Raw genomic sequence first — 20,794 nt, forward strand, 5'->3', positions numbered from 1 at the left:
TCAAAGGAGAAATCAGACTGGAACAAATCTTCCTATTCCGTGTTCCCACACACAATGTTCCTCTCATTCACAGCTCTTTTCACAGCTACAGTTCTATATTTATATGTCAGGTTAGTTGACTAATGTCTGGTTTTGTCACTAGGCTCCAATGCAATATGAGGGCAGGGGTCACGACTGTATCCTTAGCACTACTGTAGTGACTGGCACAGGGAGCTACTCAATAATTTTTGTAGAAAGCTTGCCTGAAAGTGAAGTCGTCAGTTGTGTCTGATTCTTTGCGACCCCATGGACTATAGCCTACCAGGCTCCCCTGTCCATGGGATTTTCCAGGCAAGAGTACTGGAGTGGGGTGCCATTTCCTTCTTCAGGGGATGTTCTAACAAAACCTGGTCTACTGGAGAAGGGAATGGCAAACCACTTCAGTATTCTTGCCTTGAGAATTCCATGAACAGTAATGAAGAGGCAAAAAAAAAAATAGGACACTGAAAGATGAACTCCCCAGGTTGGTAAGTGCCCAATATGCTACTGGAGATCAGTGGAGAAATAACTCCAGAAAGAGACGGAGCCAAAGCAAAAACAAAACCCAGAGGAGGATAGGACTGATGATGGAAGTAAAAAGGATGCTGTAAAGAGCAATATTGCATAGGAACTTGGAATGTTAGGTCCATGAATCAAGGCAAATTGGAAGTGGTCAAAGAGGAGATGGCAAGAGTGAACACCGACATTTTAGGAATCAGTGAACTACAATGGACTCGAATGGGTGAATTTAACTCAGACGACCATTAAATCTACTACTGTGGGCAAGAATCCCTTAGAAGAAAGGGAATAGCCGTCATAGTCAACAAAAGAGTCCGAAATGCAGTACTTGGATGCGATCTCATAAATGACAGAATGATCTTGTTCGTTTCCAAGGCAAACCATTCAATATCACAGTAATCCAAGTCTGTGCCCTGACCAGTAATGATGAAGAAGCTGAAGTTGAATGGTCCTATGAAGACCTACAAGACCTTCTAGAACTAACAGCCAAAAAAGATGTCCTTTTCATTATAGGGGACCGGAATGCAAAAGTAGGAAGTCAAGAAACACCTGGAGTAACAGGCAAACTTGGCCTTGGAGTACAGAATGAAGCAGGGCAAAGGCTAATAGAGTTTTGCCAAGAGAACGCACTGGTCATAGCAAACACCCTCTTCCAACAACACAAGAGAAGACTCTACACATGGACATCACCAGATGGCCAACATTGAAATCAGATTGATTATATTCTTTGCAGCCAAAGATAGAGATGCTCTATACAGTCAGCAAAATAAGACCAGGAGCTGACTGTGGCTCAGATCATGAACTCCTTATTGCCAAATGCAGACTTAAATTGAAGAAAGTAGGGAAAACCACTAGACCATTCAGATATGACCTAAATCAAATCCCTTACAATTATACAGTAAGGGTTAATCACTCAGTCGTACCCGACTCTTTGCAACACCATGCACTTCAGCCCTCCAGGCTCCTCTGTCCTTGGGATTTTCCAGGCAAGAATGCTGGAGTGGGTTGGCATTTACTTCTACAGGGGATCTTCCTAACCCAGGGATCAAACCCAGGTCTCCCATATTGTAGGCAGATGCCTTTACCATCTGAGCCACCTGGGAAGTCACTGAAATCAAACATATTAAAAACGGGAAAGAATTATGAAAACTAAAGATGCTAGAGATCAGCAGTCCTTCAGAGATATAAAGAAGAAATGTTGGGAAGACTTGAGGTTTTGAGATGGGTAAGTAATAGAAACAAAAGCCAAGTTACCAGGTTGAGAAGTGGAAAAGCAATGATGAAGTGAAGTCAATAAGAAAGGACAATCTTTGAAACATTTGTGGCTCAAAGAAAAATAAGGATAAACCATCAGCAGAGTTGAAGACATGGCCTTTCATTTTCAGATGGCCTTTTATTTTATTTCAGTGGCCTTTTATTTTCAGACGGGAGAACTGTGAAGAGTACCCAGAGAGTAAGTAACACTATCAGAAAGGGACTGTGCGTGCAAAGTCACCTCAACCGTGTCGACTCTCAGCAACCCTATGGACTGTAGCTCGCCAGGCTCCTCTCTCCGTGGGATTCTCCAGGCAAGAATACTGGAGTGGGTTGCCATTTCCTCCTCCAGGGAATCTTCCTGACCTAGAGATCAAACCTGAGTCTCTTTGTCTGCTGCATTGGCAGGCAAATTGTTTACCCAAGTGTCATTTGGGAAACCCCGAAATGGACAAGTCAGTGCTAAAAGCCATATTCTAGTCAGTAGCTCAGTGTTCTCGTCACCGCACTACGGCTCTCTACTTTAGCATTCTAGCATCTGGCAGTGAACAACACAGCAACGACTGTGGTAGTTGGGCCAACTGACTCTTCACCGACACCTTTTTTTGAGAGCTAAAGAGAAACTGACATATTCTGAGATAAAAAGGAAAGGATTTGAAACAGTTTATGCTACATGACCTAGATTTGTCCAATAAAGTATTAGATAATGTTATCTGCTCAGAGCAAGAAAGGAGGGGTTAGGTACACTGGGCGCTTTGACTGAGAATTAATAATACAAAGTAACAAGCAACAAAAACAACCATATCCTTGAAGCAAGACAGGAATAAGATAGATCATGTAGAAGAAGAAAACTCAAGGAGCGGATTAAAATTAAAGTCGATCTCTCACATGGAGAAGTGGAAGCAAACATGAAAAAATGGGAGAAGCAGGGACAGAAAAAAAAAACATATTTGCCTAGAAAAACTTATTATGCAGAAGGGAAAGGAATAACTCGAAAATGAGGTGAAAAGAGGTTATAGAAGTCCTTGCCTATCAAACTGAAGAGTTTTGATTTGTAGAGTCTTAATGTAATCCATAGCACATCTGATTCTCCATGTATAGGTTCACCTATTTGCTTTACGCTGAAGAGCATGTTATGATACTGAACAGTTACACATACACATATACATATAGGACGTACGGGCAGGTGTGGGGTTTTCACACATACCATATGCTTTTCTTCCTTTCATTAACCAGTTCTTACACACTAGACTTTTCAAATAAAAGAAGGAAGCAGAGCTTTCCAGGCTCAGGGTATTGTAGACTGATTAATAGGTCAGGCCAACCTGTTCTAATCACCACAGAATACATATAAGTACCCCAAATTTTCATTTGCAATCTTTTTCTGGGTTTCTGTTTCAATTTCTGCCCAAACAGTATAACTACTACCATGGTACCAGCAGGCATGGAGGCTCCTGAGCCCAGATTAACTTGAAAATGCACCAAGACTTTAGTCAGTCTGTTACCTTCTACCACGGTGGCCCCTGAAATGGATACATTGTTCTCTTAAGTTTTCTCTGTCAGTTCCTTTGGTTCTTCCTCTCTCAGTTTCTTACATCTTACATTTTTAAAAACTTTATGTGGAGAGTTCTGACAGAATGTGGTCCACTGGAGAAGGGAATGGCAAACCATTTCAGTATTCTTGCCTTGAGAAGCCCATGGACAGTATGAAAAGGCAAAAAGATAGGACACGGAAAGAGGAACTCCCCAGGTTGGTAGGTGCCCAGTATGCTACTGGAGATCAGTGGAGAAATAACTCCAGAAAGAATGAAGAGACAAAGCCAAAGAAAAAACAGTACCCAGCTGTGGATGTGACTGGTGATGGAAGCAAGGTCCGATGCAGTAAAGAGCAATACTGCATAGGAACCTGGAATGTCAGGTCCATGAATCAAGGCAAATTGGAAGTGGTCAAACAGGAGATGGCAAGAGTGGACGTCGACATTCTAGGAATCAGCAAACTAAAACAGAATGGAATGGGTGAATTTAACTCAGATGACCATTAAATCTACTACTGTGGGCAAGAATCCCTTAGAAGAAATAGAGTAGCCATCATAGTCAACAAAAGAGTCTGAAATGCAGTACTTGGATGCAATCTCATAAATGACAGAATGATCTCTGTTCGTTTCCAAGGCAAATAATTCAATATCATGGTAACTGAAGTCTAGGCCCTGACCAGTAATGCTGAAGAAGCTGAAGCTGAACAGTTCTGTGAAGACCTACAAGACCTTCTAGAACTAACACCCAAAAAAGATGTCTTTTTCTTTATAGGGGAACGGAATGCAAAAGTAGGAAGTCAAGAAACACCTGGAGTAACAGGCAAACTTGGCCTTGGAGTACAGAATGAAGCAGGGCAAAGGCTAATAGAGTTTTGCCAAGAGAACGCACCGGTCATAGCAAATACCCTCTTCCAACAACACAAGAAAAGACTCTACACATGGACATCACCAGATGGCCAACATTGAAATCAGATTGATTATATTCTTTGTAGCCAAAGATGGAGATGCTCTATACAGTCAGCAAAATAAGACCAGGAGCTGACTGTGGCTCAGATCATGAACTCCTTATTACCAAATTCAGACTTAAATTGAAGAAAGTAGGGAAAACCACTAGACCATTCAGGTATGACCTAAATCAAATCCCCTATGATTATACAGTGGAAGTGAGAAATAGATTTAAAGAACTAGATCTGATAGACAGAGTGCCTGATGAACCATGGATGGAAGTTCATGACATTGTACATGAGACAGGGATCAAGACCATCCCCAAGGAAAAGAAATGGAAAAAAGAAAAATGGCTGTCTGAGGAGGCCTTACAAATAGCTGCAAAAAGAAGAGAAGTGAAAAGCAAAGGAGAAAAGGAAAGATATACCCATTTGAATGCAGAGTTCCAAAGAACAGCAAGGAGAGATAAGAAAGCCTTCCTCAGTGATCAGTGCAAAGAAATAGAGGAAAAAAACAGAATGGGAAAGACTAGAGATTGCTTCAAGAAAATTACGGATACCAAGGGAACATTTCATGCAAAGATGGGCTCGATAAGGGACAGAAATGGTATGGACCTAACAGAAGCAGAAGATATTAAGAAGAGGTGGCAAGAATACATAGAAGAACTGTACCAAAAAAAGATCTTCACGACCCATGTAATCATGATGGTGTGATCACTAATCTAGAGCCAGACATCCTGGAATGTGAAGTCAAGTGGGCCTTAGAAAGCATCACTATGAACAAAGCTAGTGGAGGTGATGGAACTCCAGTTGAGCTGTTTCAATCCTAAAAGATGCTGCTGTGAAAGTGCTGCACTCAGTATCCCAGCAAATTTGGAAAACTCAGCAGTGGCTACAGGACTGGAAAAGGTCAGTTTTCTTTCCAATCACTAAGAAAGGCAGTGCCAAAGAATGCTCAAACTACCGCACAATTGCACTCATCTCACACACTAGCAAAGTAATGATCAAAATTCTCCAAGTCAAGCTTCAACAGTATGAGAACCATGAACTTTCAGATGTTCAAGGTGGTTTTAGAAAAGGCAGAGGAACCAGAGATCAAATTGCCAACATCTGCTGGATCATGAAAAAAGGAAGAAAGTTCCAGAAAAACATCTATTTCTGCTTTATTGACTATGCCAAAGCCTTTGACTGTGGATGATAATAAACTGTGGAACATTCTTAAAGAGATGGGAATACCAGACCACCTGACCTGCTTCCCGAGAAATCTGTATGCAGGTCAGGAAGCAACAGTTAGAACTGGACATGGAACAACAGACTGGTTCCAAATAGGAAAAGGAGTACATCAAGACTGTGTATTGTCACCCTGCTTATTTAACTTCTATGCAGAGTACATCATGAGAAACGCTGGGCTGGAAGAAACACAAGCTGGAATCAAGATTGCCAGGAGAAATATCAATAACCTCAGATATGCAGATGACATCACCCTTATGGCAGAACGTGAAGAACTAAAGAGCCTCTTGATGAAAATGACAGAGGAGAGTGAAAAAGTTGGCTTAAAGCTCAACATTCAGAAAACTAAGATCATGGTATCTGGTCCCATCACTCCATGGGAAATAGATGGGGAAACAGTGGAAACAGTGTCAGACTTTATTTTGGGGGGCTCCAAAATCACTGCAGATGGTGACTGCAGCCATGAAATTAAAAAACACTTGCTCCTTGGAAGGAAAGTTATGACCAACCTAAATAGCATATTAAGAAGCAGAAACATTACTTTGCCAACAAAGGTCCATCTAGTCAAGGCTATGATTTTTCCAGTAGTCATGTATGGATGTGAGAGTTGGATTATAGAGAAAGCTGATTGCCAAAGAATTGATGTTTTTGAACTGTGTTGTTGGAGAAGGCTCTTGAGAGTCCCTTGGACTGCAAGGAGATCCAACCAGTCCATCCTAACGGAGATCAGTCCTGAGTGTTCACTGGAAGGACTGATGTTGAAGCTGAAACTCCAATTCTTTGGCCACCTCATGTGAAGAGCTGACTCATTTGAAAAGACCCTCATGCTGGCAAAGATTGAAGGCAGGAGGAGAAGGGGGCGACAGAGGATGAGATGGTGGATGGCATCACTCACTCAATGGACATGAGTCTGGGTAAACTCCAGGAGTTGGTGATGGACAGGGAGGCCTGGCGTGCTGCAATCCATGGGGTCACAAAGAGTTGGACATGACTGAGCAACTAAACTGGACTGAACTATGTTTTCTAGCTATTTATTCTAACATTTGATCACACAAAGTGATGTATTTTTCAAGGGTAAACTGTCTAGATATATCATGACCTTCAAAAAATAAATCTCTATAGTGCACTTTGACTTTTCACTTTCATGCATTGGAGAAGGAAATGGCAACCCACTCCAGTGTTCTTGCCTAGAGAATCCCAGGGACAGTGGAGCCTGGTGGGCTGCCGTCTATGGGGTCACACAGAGTTGGACACGACTGAAGGGACTTAGCAGCAGCAGCAGCATAGTGCACTTAAAGATTGTATTTTTCTGCATAAACAAACCCTACTTACAACACAATACCCTGTGATATGAGGCTTCTGGATATTGAATAAATTTTTGTTTGTTTTGGTTAATTGTGACTATCTCTAAAAAAGTAATATTAAAATATATATTATACTAATAATACATCATTATGAAGTATAAATAACAAAGTCAAGATGGATCAATGAGGGGTGTACACCAGTTAAAGTGAATTTATAGCTTGTTAAAGTTCAAATGAGCATTTTTAAAAAGCATCAAGTGTAGTAATATGCTTTGACATGTTGACATTGAGAACATGGGTGATATTTCTTTCAAATGTATTTTTAAATATGAGTGTTATTCAATGAGATAGTGTTTCTTAAAATTATTCAATGAGTATTTTTAAATTATACAAAAGTAGAGAAAATACTGAATAGTATAATAGACCACAATGTACCTATATCTCAGCTAAATCTAAAACATATGTAGAAATTTAAGATAAAGGAAGTCATAATATGACTGTTCCTGTAAGGATGCTTTTTAGGCATTATGCCCATTATAAAAAGGCCATTGGAAAATTGGAGGGTGCAATTGCGATTCTTCAGAGCTTAGAAACAGTTTTCTCCTCTTTAATGTCCCTGTAGTAGTTTATTGCTCATTTTTTAAAAATTGTTTTCTTATTGGAGGATAATTGCTTTACAATACTGTGGTTTCTATCATACACCAACATGAATCAGCCACAGGTATACATATGTCCCCTTCCTCCTGAACCCCTCTTTCACTTCCCACCCCATCCCACCCCTCTAGATTGTTCCAGAGCACAGGTTAAGTTCCCTGTGTCACATGGCAAACTCCCACTTGCTATGTATTTGACATATGGTAATGTATGCTGCTGCTAAGTCACTTCAGTCCTGTCCGACTCTGTGTGACCTCATAGACGGCAGCCCACCAGGCTCCCCCGTCCCTGGGATTCTCCAGGCAAGAACACTGGAGTGGGTTGCCGTTTCCTTCTCCAAAGCATGAAAGTGAAAAGTGAAAGCCAAGTCGCTCAGTCACGTCCGACTCTTTGCGACCCCATGGACTGCAGCCCACCAGGCTCCTCCGTCCATGGGATTTTCCAGGCAAGAGTGCTTTCCATGCTGCTCTCTCATTTCAGCCCCTCTCCTTCCCCCACTGTGTCCACAAGTCTGTTCCCTATGTCTGTATCTCCACTGCTGCCCTGCAAATGGGTTCATCAGCACCATCTTTCTAGATTCCATACATATGCATTAATATTTGTCTTTCTCCTTTTAAAAAAGCATCAAGGTCACATTTTGACATTTTGGGTCTAAGAGCTGGTTAATGAAAGGAAGAAAAGCATAAGGAATATGTGGAAACCCTGCCACCTGCCCATACTTCCTGTGTATATGTGTGTGTGTGCGTAACTGTTTACAGTATCATAGTAAGCTCTTCAGTGTAAAGACAGTATTTGTCTTTCTCTTTCTGACTTATTTCACTCTGTAGAATAGGCTCTAGTTTCATCCAATTCATTAGGACTGACTCAAATGTGTTCTTTTTTATAGCTGGGTAATATTCCATTGTATATGCAGAGCACAACTTCTTTATCCATTCATCTGTCAGTGGACATCCAGGTTGCTTCCATGTCCTAGCTAGTGTAAAAAGTGATGCCGTGAACACAGGTCCATGCATCTCTTTCACTTATGGTTTTCTCAGGGAATACACCCAGTAGTGGGATTGTTCGCCATATGGTAGTTCTATTACTGGTGTTTTAAGGAATTTCCACACTGTTCTTCATAGTGGCTGTATCAATTTACATTCTTACCAAAAGTTATTGCTCACTGTTACATCATGCTGCTGAGTCTTAAATTGGGATTATATACAAATAACACTCAACAAACATACTTTGAGTTGGATCTTATTCTAAACCCTGGAGATTCTGAGATGTACTAATTCCATTCCTCCAGAATCATCTAATCTGGTAATGTAGACAAATAGGGAAATACATTATTACTACACAATATGCTGGGTGGTAAATCAGAAGAACTCATAGGAAACAAAATTCACCAATAAACGTATGCATCCCCCATTAATCTATAGGCTCCCTGATGACAAAGGCCAGGTTCTCTTCAATACACAGGCCTCTGGGTTTCTCATCTGGCATGGGTTCAGAAAATATTGGCTTAATTATGTGTTGTTGAACTGAGAGAAACCAGGCTGGTAAGCAGTCTGGAAATTATTTGTTGAAATACTTTAACTTTATGTAGGCATGTTTCGCCCAAATGAAAGAAGATTACATAGGACATTTAGTCTTCAACTATTTCCAAGACTGTCACATAGTGGAGGGAATGAACTTATTCTGTAACTTTCCCGAGGGTAAAATCTTCCATGTATTCATCCTGGTTCTAATGTCTGAAATGCTACAAAATAAGTCTCCAACACACAACACAACCTTAGCATTGCTGAAGAAGAAAAAAAGTATAGGTTTTGAAGTAAATTTAAATACAGGGAATATTAGAGATAGGTTTGATTATAGTTTTTCCAGTCATATTATTAACTATTGTCATCCTAACATTCACATTTTGTGCTACTCATTAATCAACATCTCAGAACCTTATGATAATTCCTAAGTATAATTATGTTCTTATTTGGTTGCAAGTCATGTCTGACTATTTTGCCACCCCTTGGACTGTTAGCCCGTCAGGCTCCTCTGCCCTGGGACTACCCAGGCAAGAATACTAGAGTGGGTTGCCATTTCCTTCTCCAGGGGATCTTCCCAACCCAGGGATAGAACTTGCACCTCCTGCATTTTCAGGTGGATTCCTTATCACTGAGCTACCAGGGAAGTCCTGTTATAATTTATTATTTATTTATTATATTATAATATTAATATTATAATTTATTATAAATTACAGTCTAGCTATAATTTGGAGAAGGCAATGGCAACCCACTCCAGTACTCTTGCCTGGAAAATCCCATGGATGAAGGAGCCTGGTAGGCTGCAGTCCATGGGGTCGCTGAGTCAGGCACGACTGAGCGACTTCACTTTCACTTTTCATTTTCATGCATTGGAGAAGGAAATGGCAACCCACTCCAGTGTTCTTGCCTGGAGAATCCCAGGGACAGCGGAGCCTGATGGGCTGCCGTCTATCGGGTCGCACAGAGTCGGACATGACTGAAATGACTTAGCAGCAACAGCAGCTATAATTTATTTCCCTAAATTTAAAGATAATAGATATTGATGTGATCTGAATGTATGTCCTACCTAAAATTCATATATTAAAATCCTAATGCTCAATATGATGATATTAGGAAATGGGACTTTTGGGAGGTGAATAGGTCCTGAGGATGAAGCTCTCATGAATGGGATTAGAGTCCTTTGAGATCTCATGGAGCTTCCCAACCCCTTCCACCATGTGAGGACACAATGAGGAGTCTGTAACCCAGAAGAGGGCCCTCACTCAACCATACCATCACCCTGACATCCAGCCTCCAGAACTGTGAGGAATAAAATTCTGCTGTTGATAAACTGCCTAATCCATGGTATTTTGTTATTGCATCCTAAATGAACTAAGAAGATACAACGTCCTTAACTGAAAATGAGAGTTTTGCCCTTGAATATTTATTTCAAATCAGCTAATCTTAATTATATCCCGCTGAATTAGTTGACTAATAAACTTCACCAACTCCCATTTTATGAAAACAAAGCCCTTAAAGCTCCCTTGGGGATATGAAGTGAGAGCCAGATATCCTGACAAGAGCCTCCTGCAATCTTGGTGCTTCAAGTGTTACACAGAGGAACACAAAAATGTCGTGATAAACAGGCCCCCAGAATGGAAGAATATTTTGTCATCAAAAAAGTAAACTATGATTCTTCTCTTTGGCTAGCGCTGTTACCCATTTTTCTAGAGTAAGAGGAGGTCTGCTGGACTCCCCTGGAAGGCAGGGCATCCGTCCCACCGTCCGCTGGATGCCAGGGCCTTACAGCCTAAGCCCTCCAAACACAGCAGCTTGTGCCCCGAGACAATTGGCTCACTGAGCCACAGACCCTAGTAATTGAAGGAGCCAACACTAACAATGGCATTAGGGCACTCCCTCTTCTGGTTTCTTCCCAAATGATTATGGAAAAGTCCCTTACTTCCACCACAACCCCTCCCCCTCCAGTCCCTCTGGAAAGTGCTGGAACATGAGGCCTTAGTACCAAACCTCTTCACCAAAAGCACCCATCAGTGTCAGGTCTCCAGAGGTACAATTGCTGCATTATGACCATGTTGGTGGGATAAAGACTGAACTGAGGCCACAGAACCCATCTCAGTGGCCAATATTCAATTCACTCTCCAGCCTAAGAGTAATTTTGGGTGATCCTGTTTACCCAATTTAGTCTCACCTAGACTGCGGAGAAGGTAATGGCACCCACTCCAGTACTCTTTCCTGAAAAATCCCACGGGCGGAGGAGCCTGGTGGGCTGCAGTCCATGGGGTCCTGAAGAGTCCGACACGACTGAGCGACTTCACTTCCACTTTTCACTTTCATGCATTGGAGAAGGAAATGGCAACCCACTCCAGTGTTCTTGCCTGGAGACTCCCAGGGACGGGGGAGCCTTGGTGGGCTGCCGTCTATGGGGTCGCACAGAGTCAGACATGACTGAAGCGACTTAGTGGGCATGCCACTGCTCTAACACTGATACTTTTGATGCTATTTATAACCCCTGTTAGTGACAGGCCCTATAGAACAATAACCTGTTACAACTATATGCATATATGTGGTTGGATCTCAAAAAATTTACACAGGAAAGACGGAGTCCTTTATTTTTTTTAACAGTTTTAAAAGGTTTATATATTTTTATTTATTTATTTATTTTTTATTTTACTTTACAATTCTGTATTGGTTTTATCTTTGAGTTTTAGAAAAATAATGATCTATCATCTAGGCTCCTTTGGAAGGTGTTAAAAATACAAAATTTGTTTGTGGTTTAAAAAACAGCTTCTGTCACTATCCACCATGATCAGGTTTATGAAGCTAAAGGGGGAGTTGTTGTTGCTGTTTAGTCACTAAGTTGTGTCTGACTCTTTTGCAGCCCCATGGACTGCAGCCTGCCACCTCTATCCATGGGGTTCAGTGCACTAAGTTGCTCAGTTGTGTCCGACTCTTTGCGACCCCATAAACTGCAGCATACCAGGTCTCCCTGTCCATCACCAACTCCAGGAGTTCACTCAGACTCACGTCCATCGAGTCTGTAATGCCATCCAGCCATCTCATCCTCTGTCGTCCCCTTCCCCTCCTGCCTCCAATCCCTCCCAGCATCAGAGTCTTTTCCAGTGAATCAAATCTTCACATGAGGTGGCCAAACTACTGGAGTTTCAGCTTTAGCATCATTCCCTCCAAAGAAATCCCAGGACTGATCTCCTTCAGAATGGACTGGTTGGATCTCCTTGCAGTCCAAGGGACTCTCAAGAGTCTTCTCCAACACCACAGTTCAAAAGCATCAATTCTTCAGCACTCAGCTTTCTTCACAGTCCAACTCTCACGTCCATACATGACCACTGGAAAAACCATAGCCTTGACTAGACAGACCTTTGTTGGCAAAGTAATGTCTCTGCTTTTCAATATGCTATCTAGGCTGGTCATAACTTTCCTTCCAAGGAGTAAGTATCTTTTAATTTCATGACTGCAGTCACCATCTGCAGTGATTTTGGAGCCCCCCAAAATAAAGTCACCCAAGTTTCCACTGTTTCTCCATCTATTTCCCATGAAGTGATGGGACCAGATGCCATGATCTTCGTTTTCTGAATGTTGACCTTTAAGCCAACTTTTTCGCTCTCCTCTTTTACTTTCATCAAGAGGCTTTTTAGCTCCTCTTCACTTTCTGCCATAAGGGTGGTGTCATCTGCATATCTGAGGTGATTGATATTTCTCCCAGCAATCTTGATTCCAGCCTGTGCTTCATCCAGCCTAGCATTTCTCATAATGTACTCTGCATAGAAGTTAAATAAGCAGGGTGACAATATACAGCCTTGACATACTCCTTTTCCTATTTGGAACCAGTCTGTTGTTTCATGTCCAGTTCTAACTGTTGCTTCCTGACCTGCATACAGATTTATCAAGACACAGGTCAGGTGGTCTGATAGTCCCATCTCTTGAAGAATTTTCCAGTTTATTGTGATCCATAACAGTCAAAGGCTTTGGCATAGTCAATAAAGCAGAAATAGATGTTTTTCCAGAACTCTCTTGCTTTTTTGATGATCCAGCAGATGTTGGCAATTGATCTCTGGTTCCTCTGCCTTTTCTAAGACCAGCTTGCACATCTGGAAGCTCACGGTTCACATATTGCTGAAGCCTGGCTTAGAGAATTTTGAGCATTACTTTACTAGTAGTGTGTGAGATGAGTACAATTGTGCAGTAGTTTGAGCATTCTTTGGCATTGCCTTTCTTTGGGATTGAAATGAAAACTGACTTTTTCCAGTCCTGTGGCCACTGCTGAGTTTTCCAAATTTGTTGGCATATTGAGTGCAACAGTTTCACAGCATCATCTTTCAGGATTTGAAACAGCTCAACTGGAATTCCATCACCTCCACTAGCTTTGTTCATAGTGATGCTTTCTAAGGCCCACTTGACTTCACATTCCAAGATGTCTGGCTCTAGGTAAGTGATCACACCATCGTGATTATCTTGGTCGTGAAGATCATTTTTGTACAGTTCTTCTGTGTATTCTTGCCACCCCTTCTTAATATCTTCTGCTTCTGTTAGGTCCATACCATTTCTGTCCTTTATCAAGCCCATCTTTGCATGAAATGTTCCCTTGGTATCTCTAATTTTCTTGAAGAGATCTCTAGTCTTTCCTATTCTGTTGTTTTCCTCTATTTCTTTGCATTGATTGCTGAGGAAGGCTTTCTTATCTCTTCTTGCTATTCTTTGGAACTCCATGTCCAAGGAGCGGTGGCTGTGCGGGGGCAGGAGGGCCGAGAGGAGCTAATCCATATTCAAGGTCAGGAGGGGCAACGGTGAGGAGACACCCCTTGTCCAAGGTAAGGAGCAGCAGCTGTGCTTTGCTGGAGCAGCCATGAAGAGATACCCCAAGTCCAAGGTAAGAGAAACCCAAGTAAGACGGTAGGTGTTGCGAGAGGGCATCAGAGGGAAGTCACACTGAAACCATAATCACAGAAAACTAGTCAATCTGATCACATGGACCACAGCCTTGTCTAACTCGGTGAAACTAAGCCATGCTGTGTAGGGCCACAAAAGATGGGCAGGTCATGGTGGAGAGAGCTGACAGAATGTGGTCCACTGGAGAAGGGAACAGCAAACCACTTCAGTATTCTTGCCTTGAGAACCCCATGAACAGTATGAAAAGACAAAATGATAGGATACTGAAAGAGGAACTCCCCAGGTCAGTAAGTGCCCAATATTCTACTGGAGATCAGTGGAGAAATAACTCCAGAAAGAATGAAGGGATGGAGCCAAAGCAAAAACAATACCCAGCTGTGGATGTGACTGGTGATAGAAGCAAGGTCCGATGCTGTAAAGAGCAATATTGCACAGGAACCTGGAATGTTAGGTCCATGAATCAAGGCAAATTGGAAGTGATCAAACAGGAGATGGCAAGAGTGAATGTCAACATTCTAGGAATCAGCGAACTAAAATGGACTGGAATGGGTGAATTTAACTCAGATGACCATTATATCTACTACTATGGGCAGGAATCCCTCAGAAGAAATGGAGTAGCCATCATGATCAACAAAACAGTCTGAAATGCAGTACTTGGATGCAATCTCAAAAACAACAGAATGATCTCTGTTCGTTTCCAAGGCAAACCATTCAATATCATGCTAATCCAAGTCTATGCCCCAACCAGTAATGCTAAAGAAGCTGAAGTTGAATGGTTCTATGAAGAACTACAAGACCTTTTAGAACTAACACTCAAAAAAGATGTCCTTTTCTTTATAGGGGACTGGAATGCAAAAGTAGGAAGTCAAGAAACACCTGGAGTAACAGGCAAACTTGGCCTTGGAATACAGAATGAAGCAGGGCAAAAGCTAATAGTTTTGCCAAGAGAATGCACTGGTCATAGCAAACACCCTCTTCCAACAACACAAGAGAAGACTCTACACAAATCAGATTGATCATATTCTTTGCAGCCAAAGATGGAGAAGCTCTATACAGTCAGCAAAAACAAGACTGGGAGCTGACTGTGGCTCAGATCATGAACTCCTCATTGGCAAATTCAGACTTAAATTGAAGAAAGTAGGGAAAACCACTAGACCATTCAGATATGACCTAAATCAAATCCCTTATGATTATACAGTGGAAGTGAGAAATAGATTTAAGGAACTAGATCTGATAGATAGAGTGCCTGATGAAGATTCGTGACATTGTACAGGAGACAGGGATCAAGACTATCCCCATGGAAAAGAAATGGAAAAAAGCAAAATGTCTGTCTGGTGAGGCCTTTCATGGGGTTAGAATGAGACAAATGAATTCAGGAAGCCATCTACCTGTACTCAGATCTATTTGGCAGTAATAATTAGAAGAATCCATTAGGAAGAAAAGAAGTGATCATTCCTATCCGCTGGCTAATCTGCTTTCACAGAAGAAGATTACAGTAAACAGCTATTCTTCCACAAATTCCTTCCTTACTTCCTGTACTGGCCCAGCCCAAATTCTAGTGGAAAAAGTGTAACACACAAACTGTTGGTTAACAACTAAGGTGTTTTTATAGTTGTTTCAGGGGTAGTTGAAAATAATTTTATATAGTGTTTTATTAGACTTTCATCTGGAAAAAATTCACTATTTCTTTTAACCACAATAGTGAAAGAAATTTTCCTTATCAAGAGCTGTTATTAAAAAGGTGATCTTCATTTACTGACCCTTAGAAGGAACACTCACTGAATTCAACCATTTATTTAACCAGGAAATATTTCATGATGATCCACCCAGGGCCAGCATCTCACTAGATGCTGAGGATACAAAGATGAGCAGGGTGGCATTGTCTCCTCCTCAGGAACTAAGATCCAGCAGACTGAATAACTGAACTTCCCAGAGGCTCGTCTTCTACCGTCCTTTAGCATCATTTACAACTAGTCCTTTCTCGTAGAAGATGACCAAAAATAAAGCTTTATTTACCCTTCCTTGGAACAAGTTGAGGTATTCATAAGCAGATAAATTTAAAATATGCTCTGATGCATGAGCATTCTCATATTCACATCCTGAGAACTTTGAAAAGCTTATGTGAGAGGACTTCCCTGATGGTCCAGTGGCCAAGCCTCAGGGCTCCCAACGCAGGGGGCCCAGGTTCCATTCCTGGCAAGGGAACTCTACCCCACATGTGCCAGCTGAGTTCACATGCCACAGCTAAAGATCCTGCATGCTGCAACAAAGATCAAAGACCCCACAGGCTGCAATTCAGACTCAGCGCACCCAAAATAAATAAGTAACTAGTAAGGGAGAAAAAGCTTATGCGAGGAAGACAGGTAGTTCTTGCCTTTGGTATGATGCTCGTGAAGTTGAAGGAGTGATTTCAAGGACTCGGCACTCTCAAACTCCTGAGTGTTCTGGAGGAAGTCTTCTGCTTGGTCTATTTTAATGGCAAACTACAACAGAAATACAAGGGAAACACATTTGAAAAGACAAAAACCGAAGTGTCACATATAGTTACGTGCAAATGTTTTCCATGAATTATTGGCCTAGCCAATTGTGTATGTGTTTCTGGGATGATGTGTGTGTTTGTGTGAGCATGTGCTGGCTCACATGTTTGTATGAGGTCTGTGTGCCCATGTAGTCAATTTGCAAAGTGCCGAGGTAAGAACTTCCCTCTGTCTGAATTGCATTTCTTTCATACCTGGAAATACATATGTACACTGAAATAAACCCATTTGGTTACTGTTCTAATGTCTATTGAAATTTTCAAGTAAATTATTGTGTCCCATGTAACAAATACAGCTGCTGTCAACATTCTAAAGCAGTTTCTCAAAGAACAACCAGAATGTTTGTTAACAGAAACCTACAAAAGTTTGTGTAGCCAGTAACCTACATAGTTATTAGTAAATTTAACTTAAAAATCCACTTAAAGAGGTTGAAATACATAGTTGATTTTTTTCCTCAATAATTAGATGTAGAATTAAAAAATGTAAGTCTCAGAACATAGCCTAATCCCATCTCTACACTTGATTTTAGGGCTGAGAATTGATGTCTAATCCTATTTCTTATACAAAGCAAAATACATATATTTGTATTGAAATATATGTGGTCCAAATAGATACATACCAAACGGTTATATTTATGAGAAGGAATAGGATTAGAGACAGATGAGGAATGGTAAGCTTTTAGATGTATAATTTGTAATTTTGTTTGCATTTTTATCAATGATTTTATGTACTTTTATTTTTATTATTTTTTAAATTAATTAATTTATTTATTTTTAATTTTTACTTTACAATTCTGTATTGGTTTTGGCATAGATTGACAATTTATGTACTTTTATACAAATAAAAATAAAATTAGATTCAGTAAAAAAGAAAAATGGAAAATGTCTCCTCTACTCCAAGAAAAAAAAAAAGGAAATGGCTATTTGACACCCTAAATGGTAAGGAACGTGACCAGCTTCTCTTTTTGTATTTCCCCATAGAGGAAGTATGAAAGGGAGATGCTCAAAGTGATGTCAAGATTCTCAGGGGAATAATCTTAGAAGCAAATTTTAGAAAAGAGCAAAACATACTCGGCAATGCTAGTACAGTGTGTGTGTGTGTGTGTGTGCGCGCGTGTGCGTGTGCGCGTGCGCGTGCGCATGCTCAGTAGCTCTGTCGTGTCTGACTGTTTGGAACCCCATGGACTATAGCCCATGAGGTTGCTCTGTCCATGGGATTTCCCAGGCAAGAATACTGGAGTGGATTGCCATTTCCTCCTCCAGGGGATCTTCCTGACCCAGGGATGGAACCCACGTCTCTCGTATCTCCTGCATTGGCAGGTGGATTCTTGTACCACCGCATCACCTGGGTGGTGAAGCCCACAGCATATCCATAGTAGTAGACAAATAACTCTTTTATCTCAGCATGAAAGTTCAAAGGAAACTATTACCATTTATGAGAGCATTCAAATCAACAATTCACCTTTGGATGATGTATAGAATAAACTCATAAAAGAGAAGTATCAGTGAGAAAAGCCTATCACAGTGCCTGTCATCTTTTTCAAGTTTTATCCAGACTCTTGCCTTTGGATTTAGCGATATGTAATATTTTTATGTGACAATTTAAGATCTACCATGTTTGATTATTACAGCAATATAAAATCCAGATATAAATGGCATGGAAAGATGAGAGAGCAATTACTAAGCACACCTGCTTCTGAAATACAGAGAAGGCTTCCATCATCCTGTTAGAACCAGCAGATAGATATCAGCCAGTGTCAACTGGGGACAGTGTTCCTAAACTGGGGGACAGTGTTCCTAAACTGAAGAACAGTGTTTCAGGAGAGAATAACCTATATGATGGTTAGCCTTGTGAGTCTGAAGTCATCTTGTACTAACAATCAACCATGCAATAACAGGTCATTTTGTATTTCTAGGGAAATTCTGCATGTACATAGTTCACTAAGGGGATCCTATCTATATATCGTTTACATCTCTAAATCATTCTAACAGTTGATTATAAGGATATTCTTTGAAGAGAAATTTCAAAGGAAAAACAAAACCCTGGGAGGTGATTTGGTTTTCCCTATAGATCATTACAAGAAATTTTGGAGTCACTGTGTAACTTATATCTATATTTCAACTTGTTGTTTAGCATCTTTTTAAAAAAGACAACCCAATAAACAAATAATGCTTTACTCAGAAAAAGCTTCCCCAATGTTCTAATATTAACCTTTGTCTCAAGGATATTTTCTTTTCCCTACTGTTCTTCTTGTTACAGTCAGTATAGGATGGAAGTGGCAACCGGGAGACACCTTTCCAAGACCCTCTTCTTAGTTTTGCTTACACAAGGGGCAGAGAGAATCATGTAGGGGTTTTCCACCAGCTAAGTATGAAGTGGTTCACAAAACTGGAAGGAGGATAATATAAGAAACTTCATCTTTTTACTAGGAATCAGAGTACTGGGCTGAATTATGGGTGGACTTAGGAAGTATAATTCCTTTTATTTCATGTAATATCTGGAAGTCATTTCTCATCATATAGAAAATCAGCTAGTATTAATGCTCCTACACAGTGAGAAACAAATATTGGACTTCATGTTTGAAAAAAGATAACTTCCTATGCTCAGGAAACCTGAATTTCAAGGGCAGTTAATACTTATACCTCACCTACTAAGACAAAATGAATCAGATGTATCTATAATTTGACTCTTGTAGGTGTATTTCACCTGGTTTATTTCTTTTCAGGAAAGAAAATTATCTGTGGGACTTTTTCCCAAAATAATCTGTGAGTTGGACTTCATTGTTCAAACTGTGAAAAACAAACCTTGAAAGTTACAATAAGGTTTTTGCTCCTCAACTTTTAAATGAGTTCATGAGATTGTCTACCTCAGTTTTAGTGTTCTAATACTAATCTTCTTTCTTTCATTATTTTGGGTTTAAGTCCTGAATTTTCAGTCTGGAAATATCATATTTTTCAAAGCTAGTGCTTTATCATAATGAAGCAATGCTCTCACATCAAAATGAATGTACTGCCACTTGACAGAGAAGTTAAAAGTGACATTTCCAATAACTACCTTACACTAAATATAACAACTCCTTTGAAACTGTTCTTTGAGTCTCACATTTTGAAATTGGGTTCTTCAAAAAAACTGCAGAATTCAAGAAAAATCATGACCTTCTTAGGTCCAGGACTTTTTCCTTCCATATATTTTAACAAGCTCAAACTGTGGAAATTCAACTACATGCCTTAGAGAGTAAGGCATGTATCATATGCTATGCTGACAAGTCAAACATTCTATGGACTATTCTGCAGTTGCCTTATCATAAGAAGCAGAAGAAACTGCATCCTCCAACTGTTAGTTAACAAGAACATGTTAGACCAGCATTTCCTGGTAATCCTGTAATCAGAGGTAATTGTTTGATTTAGTAATTGTATTATTATTATCTAAAGAGAGAAATATATCAAAACGGCTTATGGGTAAAAATTCCCATTTTTACTTAATATTTGCCAGTTGCTTTTGTTTGAAGGTATACATTCAAAGTATTAAAAATTTTATGTGGACAATCAAAATTTAAATGTATATAACTTGGTTATTCTGCTGTTTGAAAAAAAAAAATCTGATCACAATGTCTATTCAGAAAGAAAGGATTTTCAGGAGTGTCATCCATTTACTCTGAAGTGGAGAAGGGAACATTTTTTTTAACAAACCTCCAAGGCATTTTCAAAAAATTCAGAGGTCAATCTGAGAAGTTCCCTCCTTCTCTCAAGCATGGAGACCAGGGCTGCCCATGCTTCGCCCAGCGTTTCGGCCATGGCATCATAGACCTGACTCTGATCCTTGTTCTCCTCAGCAGTCTTGTCTGCTTCTTGCAGGAGTTCCCATACTCGATCTTCCAAAGCCTAAGTCCAGGGGAAAAAAAAAAAAAGGCAGAGTGTCATTCCATGTAAGAACTTGGGATCATATTTTAAACACATAGATTTTTGAAATTATATGTAGTTTAGGAAGGCCTGGAAAATCCCATGGATGGAGGAGCCTGGTGGGCTGCAGTCCATGGAGTTGCTAAGAGTGGGACATGACTGAGCGACTTCACTTTCATGCACTGGAGAAGGAAATGGCAACCCACTCCAGTGTTCTTGCCTGGAGAATCCCAGGGACGGGGGAGCCTGGTGGGCTGCCGTCTGTGGGGTTGCACAGAGTCGGACACGACTGAAGTGACTTAGCAGCAGCAGCAGCAGAAGAGTATCTATAAACACAAATTGTTGTGCAGGCAGGTAGTACAGCATACAGGAGAGAGTAGTTGAGACGGTCGTAAACTGGGGAGCATGGCCAGGCTAAAGGCATCCATATTTGAATGCTGTTGAAACACCATAGAGATTTATTTTTTTTAAATGC

General features: G+C 40.6%; 1 protein-coding gene across 4 annotated transcripts in view; it reads right to left on the reverse strand.

Moving 5' to 3' along the window:
• Nucleotides 1–20,794, reverse strand: part of CCDC141 (coiled-coil domain containing 141) — a 235,062-nt gene that overhangs the window by 154,770 nt on the left and 59,498 nt on the right. For all 4 annotated transcript variants that reach the window (XM_040227726.1, XM_040227724.1, XM_040227725.1 and 1 more), the window contains exons 3-4: nucleotides 20,110–20,301; nucleotides 16,258–16,366 (exon numbers count right to left, since the gene is read on the reverse strand). In XM_040227726.1, the coding sequence (XP_040083660.1) occupies nucleotides 16,258–16,366; nucleotides 20,110–20,301 (301 nt within the window). The remainder of the gene's footprint in view (nucleotides 1–16,257; nucleotides 16,367–20,109; nucleotides 20,302–20,794) is intronic.

Source organism: Oryx dammah, unplaced genomic scaffold (assembly GCF_014754425.2).
Source record: "Oryx dammah isolate SB20612 unplaced genomic scaffold, SCBI_Odam_1.1 HiC_scaffold_27, whole genome shotgun sequence".
Lineage (NCBI taxonomy): Eukaryota > Metazoa > Chordata > Mammalia > Artiodactyla > Bovidae > Oryx > Oryx dammah.